The 6483-nt window shown below is 43.7% G+C and overlaps 1 protein-coding gene across 1 annotated transcript; it reads left to right on the top strand.

The window, feature by feature from the left end:
• Positions 1–5187: 5187 nt before the first annotated feature.
• Positions 5188–5499, top strand: LOC129488698 (small cysteine and glycine repeat-containing protein 7-like). Its single transcript, XM_055291287.2, has one exon. The coding sequence runs from the start codon at positions 5188–5190 to the stop codon at positions 5497–5499; it is 312 nt and encodes a 103-aa protein (XP_055147262.1).
• The last annotated feature ends 984 nt before the right edge of the window (positions 5500–6483 follow it).

Here is a 6483-nt window from a genome sequence, read left to right on the forward strand (position 1 = left end):
TCCGTTTCAAAAAAAAAAAAAAAAAAAAAATTCAAGGAAATAGTCTATATTAATTAAAAGAAAAAAGAGGCTGGGTGCTCTGGCTCATGCCTGTATAACCAGCACTCTGGGAGGCTGAGGTGGTCGGATCACCTGAGATCAGGAGTTCGAGACCAGCCCAGCCAACATGGTGAAACGCCGTCTCTACTAAAAATATAAAAATTAGCTGGGCGTGGTGGCGCATGCCTGTAATCCCAGTTACTCGGGAGGCTGAGGCAGGAGAATCACTTGAACCTGGGAGGCGGAGGTTGCAGTGAGCTGAGATGGTGCCATTGCACTCCAGCCTGAGTGACAAGAGCAAAACTCCATCTCAAAGAAAAAAAAAATGAATTAAAAAAAGAAAAAAGGAAACAGTAGATTAGCAGTGGCGAAACCTGGTGGACATCATGTTAATTGGGTGATAAAATTTAATATCACTAGAAATGGGATAAATTAACATCACACACTTGTTGATGTGATGCACTGAGGAAAACACATCAACTGTGTAATATTTCTGCAAAAACGTTTAACCAGAACCTGACCACGAGGAAGCAATGAGCCAAATCTCTGTGGAGGGTTATTTTGCAAAAAAAAATTTTGTCTCCAGGACAAAAATAAAATGCTGGAAAACCGTTCTAGATTAATGTTCAATAAAAATACATCTTTGATTGGATCTAACATGAAAAATTATTAAAAATGCAATTCCAAATTATAGGACATTCTTGGGATAATTAGGGAAAATGAAATGTATGGCAAAATGTTAACTACTGGTTAACTTAAGTAAATGGTACACAGGATTTTACTGTAATATTCTTGCAAATTTTCTGTGGGTTTAAGATTCTACAAAATACAAATATTGGGAAAAAAAACATAGAAAAATGATGGAGCAATGTGAAGTGGCTCATGCCTGTAATCTCAGCATTTTGGGAGGCCAAGATAGGAGGATTGGTTGAGCCCAGGAGTTGAAGACCAGCTGGAAAACAGCAAGACCCCATCTCCATTTTTAAAAGGCATAGGAAAATGACGGAAGAAAATACGACAAAATGGTAAAAGTGGTTGTTATAGGCACTATTAATTTTCTCCGTTATGGTTTTCTGTATTTTAAAATTGTTTATAATGAACTTCTATTTATTATTCTAAATTCAGAAAAAAAAATTTAGAGGAGAGAAAAACCACTCCATTTTCCCCATTTTTCTTTTTCATTGTTCTATGTCAATTTCCATAACCTGACATGACAACAGGTGGACTCAGGAAAGAGGCAGAGGCAACTGCTGATGTTTAGACGTGGCACCTTCTGAAGTGTTTGGGTAAGTGCTGTTACTGTCCACAGCATGCATTTTGCAACAACCCTCAACTCTGCTGTGGACATGTTTTGAGGTAGGTGTCCCATCTAGATTGTGTTTCCCTGGGAATCTAAGCAATGGTTGTAGATGTGGTCTAATTCCCTGAGCAAAGATGTTTTGGGCATGACCTATACGAATTCTGAAGACATGCTGGGTGAGGTGGCTCACACCTGTAATCCCAGCACTTTGGGAGGACGAGGCGGGTGGATTATCCGAGGTCAGGAGTTTGAGACCAGCCTGGCCTACATAGTGAAACTGTGTCTCTACTAAAAAAACACAAAAATTAACCAGGTGTGGTATTGCGTGCCTGTGGTCCCAGCTACTCAGGAGATTAAGGCAAGAGAATCACTTGAATCTGGGAGGTGGAGGTTACAGTGAGCTGAAATCGCGCCACTGTACTCCAGCCTGGGCAACAGAGTGAGACTCCATCTCAAATAATAATAATAATAATAATAATAATAATAATAATAATAATAAATGCTGAATACTTGCAGAGAATAAGATTAGGGTGAATTACTTACTGAAACCTATGGCCTCAGCAAACTTGAGCCCAACAATCCCCTGATACTTCCCCCAAATTACTTCACTTTCAGCCTACAGGAACCCTGAGACATTGAGGATTTTGGCCAATTGAAAAATCAGACATCTGCATTCCACAGAGAGGGGAGGGCAGCCATTGTCGTGCTGTCACTGCTGCTGTTTTTGCCTGACATCTCCCAGCCCAGCCCCAAAGCTATTGTGTGTGTGTTGGAGGACACTGGGTCCAGGAAAGCAGAAGAATTAGGAGCGCTGTTCTCCCTGGTTAGGTGTTACTAAGGTCATTAATACTTCTTAGCTGTGATGTCAAAAGCAAACTACAGGCTGGGCGTGGTGGCTGATGCCTACACTCTCAACATTTTGGAAGGCTGAAGTGGGTGGATCACCTGATGTCGGGAATTCGAGACCAGCCTGGCCAACATGGTGAAACCCTGTCTCTGCTAAAAATACAAAAATTAGCCAGGTGTGGTGGTGCACACCTGTAATCTCAGCTACTTGGGAGGCTGAGGCATGAGAATTGCTTGAACCCAGGAGGCAGAGGTTGCAGTGAGCCAAGATTGTGCCACTGCACTTCAGCCTGGGCGACAGAGCAAAACTTCATCTAAAAAAAAGAGAGAGAAGAGCACAAAAACGATGTCCCCAGACAGAGTCCAGAGTCAGCCATCTCTAGCTGAACCTGGTGCCATGGGCCTATAGTCCCAGCTATTGGGAGGCTGAGGATGGAGGAGCCCTTGAACCCAAGGAACTTGAGGCTGCAGTGAGCTATGATTGCACCACTGCACTGTAGTCTGGGTGACTGAGAAGGACCCTGTCTCAAAAAATTAAGGAACAAAATAAAACAAAAAGGACAGTCACCTCATACGGGCAGGGCAGGCAGGTCTGGAAGTAGCAGGAACCAGCTGAGGGAGTCTGGCCCTTATGTCTCTAACGTGGGCATCGTAGACATTATACGAGTGTCTCATGTAGGGCACTGGGCAGACAAAACGGAGAGCAGGAGGACTCCTCACAGCCCCACACCTGTGAGAGGTAGATCAAGGGAGGGTGTCTTAAGCCTTTCTTCTGCTTTCAAAAAGTCAGCTTATGAAAGAGGTGCCAGTTGTAAAACCATGGACACAGACAACAACCACCTGCAGACCCTGGTGGTTGTTGATCAGAACCTGCAGTGTAAGTTCCAAGAGGGACTGCAGGGTCCCCACAGCATGGGCCTCTTCTGTGAGTTGTCTGGAGAATAGAGATTAGCCAGGCAGGCCTTAAACTCTGGAGATAGTCAGGCAAGAGCCTTACCCTACTGACTTACTCATACCCACGGGCTACCTGGGGAAGGAAATGGAGGCCTGACAGGTAGAGTCAGTTGGACTGAATGGGATCATTCCAAATAAACATTCCATTAGTGCGTGGGCAGGCCCAAGCCTGGAGCCTCCCCATAGGTCTTAAATGTGAGACGGGCACGAGAGAAGGCCAGCCACCAAATGTAAACTTTGTTGCTTTTGTTTTCTCAATTATTTAACAGATAAACAACAAACAGAAACCTCACTCTTGGCAGATGACTTAGGAGTAGGCCCTAAATAATTGCATTTTTAGCATTTCACATAGCACAATATTTTTTTTTGGAATTTTTAATGATCAAGCAATTCTTCTGGTGAATGAAAAATCCCAAGGAGCTAGAAAAGAGAATATTTGTGTTTTAAGGTGAGATATAATGTGCAAGATAATACATTCAGAAATGCCTACTCTGTTTCTTTCTTTTTTTTCGATGGAGTTTCACTCTGTCACCCAGGCTGGAGTGCAATGGCCCAATCTTGGCTCACTGCAACCTCTGCCTCCTGGGTTCAAGTGATTCTCCTGCCGCAGCCTCCCGAGTAGCTGGTCTAATAGTTTTGGTTTTTTTTGTTTGTTTGTTTTGTTTTTTTTTTTTGGAAACAGAGTCTCCCTCTGTCTCCCAGGCTGGAGTGCAGTGGCACGATCTTGGCTTACTGCAATCTCTGCCTTCTAGGTTCAAGGGATTCTCACGCCTCAGCCTTCCAAGTAGCTGAGACTACAGGCATGCGCCACCACACCCAGCCAACTTTTTTTTTTTTTTTTTTTTTTTGAGAAGGAGTCTTACTCCGTCGCTCAGGCTGGAGTGCAGTGGTGCGAACTTGGCTCACTGCAAGCTCCGCCTCCCAGGTTCACGCCATTCTCCTGCCTCAGCCTCCCGAGTAGCTGAGTCTACAGGCGCCCGCCACCATGCCTGGCTAAATGTTTTTGTATTTTTTAGTAGAGACGGGGTTTCACCATGTTAGCCAGGATGGTCTTGATCTCCTGACCTCATGATCCGCCCGCCTTGGCCTCCCAAAGTGCTGGGATTACAGGTGTGAGCCACCACACCTGGTCTTGTTTCTTTTGATTCTGATTTTCACTAATTCTTTAAAGAAGGTTTTTGGTTTTTTTTTTTTTTTTTTTTTGAGACGGAGTTTCCCTCTTGTTGCCCAGGCTGGAGTGCAATGGCATGATCTCGGCTCACCACAACCTCTGCCTCCTGGGTTCAAGCGATTCTCCTGCCTCAGCCTCCCAAATAGCTAGGATTACAGGCATGTGCCACCATGCCTGGCTAATTTTGTATTTTTAGTAGAGACGGGGTTTCTCCATGTTGGTCAGGCTGCTCTCGAACTCCCGACCTCAGGTGATCCACCCGCCTCGACATCCTAAAGTGCTGGGACTGCAGGTGTGAGCCACTGCGTCCCACCAAGAAGGTGTTTTTTAATATCATAAGACTGTGTGATGAATTCCAATAGAGAGAAAAACAATGTTTTGCCTAACCTGTGACAACTGAGAAGTATCAACAGAAACACAAGACTTTTTACCTGGCTCTGGATTCAGACTCTATAAAGAAATGAAGATTATTCTTAAATATTCTAGGCATTCATTTAATTCAAAAGACACCTATTGAATACTTACAATGTGTCGAGCACTATTTTAAGCCCTGGAGCAAAAACTACACACACATTTAAGTTCTTACGAACATAAATGTCTTAGAGGTGTGTTCTCATCCAAACAGAGGTTTAAGAGATGAGTAAAAGTTAAATTTAGCAATATTAGCTTGTTAAGATGTTCACGAGGTAGGGCGTAAGACAACTCATGAGATCTTTTATGAGATCTCATAAACAACAACAAGAAATGGGCCACATATTGGGCTTGGCTTGCTGGAGTTGCTATATAAGGGCTTCCCCGGATAGAAGGAGGCATCAGACCTCTTCATCTCTTCTGACTCCTCTCTCCTCGCTTCTCCTGGGTCCTCTCTACTGACACCATGGGTTGCTGTGGTTGTGGAAGTTGTGGTGGCTGCGGTGGTGGCTGCGGTGGTGGTTGTGGTGGTGGCTGCGGTGGTGGCTGTGGTGGTGGCTGTGGCAGCTGCACCACCTGCAGGTGCTACCGGGTGGGCTGCTGCTCCAGCTGCTGCCCCTGCTGCCGCGGCTGCTGTGGGGGCTGCTGCAGCACACCCGTGATCTGCTGCTGCCGTCGCACCTGCAACTCATGTGGCTGTGGCAGTGGGAAGGGCTGTTGCCAGCAGAAGGGATGCTGTCAGCGGAAGTGCTGCTGCCAGAAGCAATGCTGCTGCTAGGTGGGAACCCAGCCTCTAGGCAAGGGCTGCAGGCACTCATGCTGTTGGTAAGACTGCAGGTCTGCAGGTGCCGCAGGGAGGCAGATTGTTCCCCTTGCTGTGGCTTTCCTCCATCCCATCCTGTGTGCTCCCTGCTGTCTCCCTGTCACCTGGACTTCATGGCACTTTTCTGCTTGGTTCCCATCTCTGTAGTTTAAGTAATTCTTTTTATTATTAAGGTAGTCACATGGGCATCTGGTACAATGTCATTCAAGCACAAAGATGTGGGACGTTTTGAGTTTTGAGCTCAGCAAAGCGGGATCATGATGTTGACCATGCTTTCTTCTTTGAACTCTTTTTCTCCCTAGGCGTTAGGTCTTCTTGCGTGTTCCACATATGCTCTGTCTTTTCTGTGGTCATAGAGTCTTTTCTAGGTGTTCTCCTAAAATTTTCTTTTTTTTGTTTTTAACTTTTACTAATTCATGGTCTTTATTTTAGTGCTATAATTTTGATTACATCACCAAAAAATCTTTTTTCCCTTTGGTAGTAACCCATCTATATTTTTTTACTTGAAAAAATTGATACATAATAGATGTAGATATTTGGGGGGTACATGTGATATTTTAATATATTTACATAATGTGTAATAATCAAATCAGGGTAATTGTGATATTAATCACCTTAAATCTTTTTCTTTTATGCTGGGAACATTCAAATTATTCTCTATTAACTGTTTTGAAATGGGTAATAGATTATTGTTTACTATAGTCACTCTACTGATTTATTGAGCACTAGGTATTGTTCTTCTAACTGTATTTTTGTATTCATTAATCAACCATTCTTCATGAAAAATTTCATAATAAAATGCAAAAGTGAACTCTGAACAGTTTCCCTTAGTTTTATTCTTATAGATATTTTTCATTAAACTACCATTAATTATGACTTTCTGTGGGTTGGAGGCCATTAAGGATACCCATATAACTATGCCCTTGTGTGGTTTACATT

The sequence above is a fragment of the Symphalangus syndactylus genome, chromosome 8, assembly GCF_028878055.3.
Source record: "Symphalangus syndactylus isolate Jambi chromosome 8, NHGRI_mSymSyn1-v2.1_pri, whole genome shotgun sequence".
In the NCBI taxonomy this organism is placed as follows: domain Eukaryota; kingdom Metazoa; phylum Chordata; class Mammalia; order Primates; family Hylobatidae; genus Symphalangus; species Symphalangus syndactylus.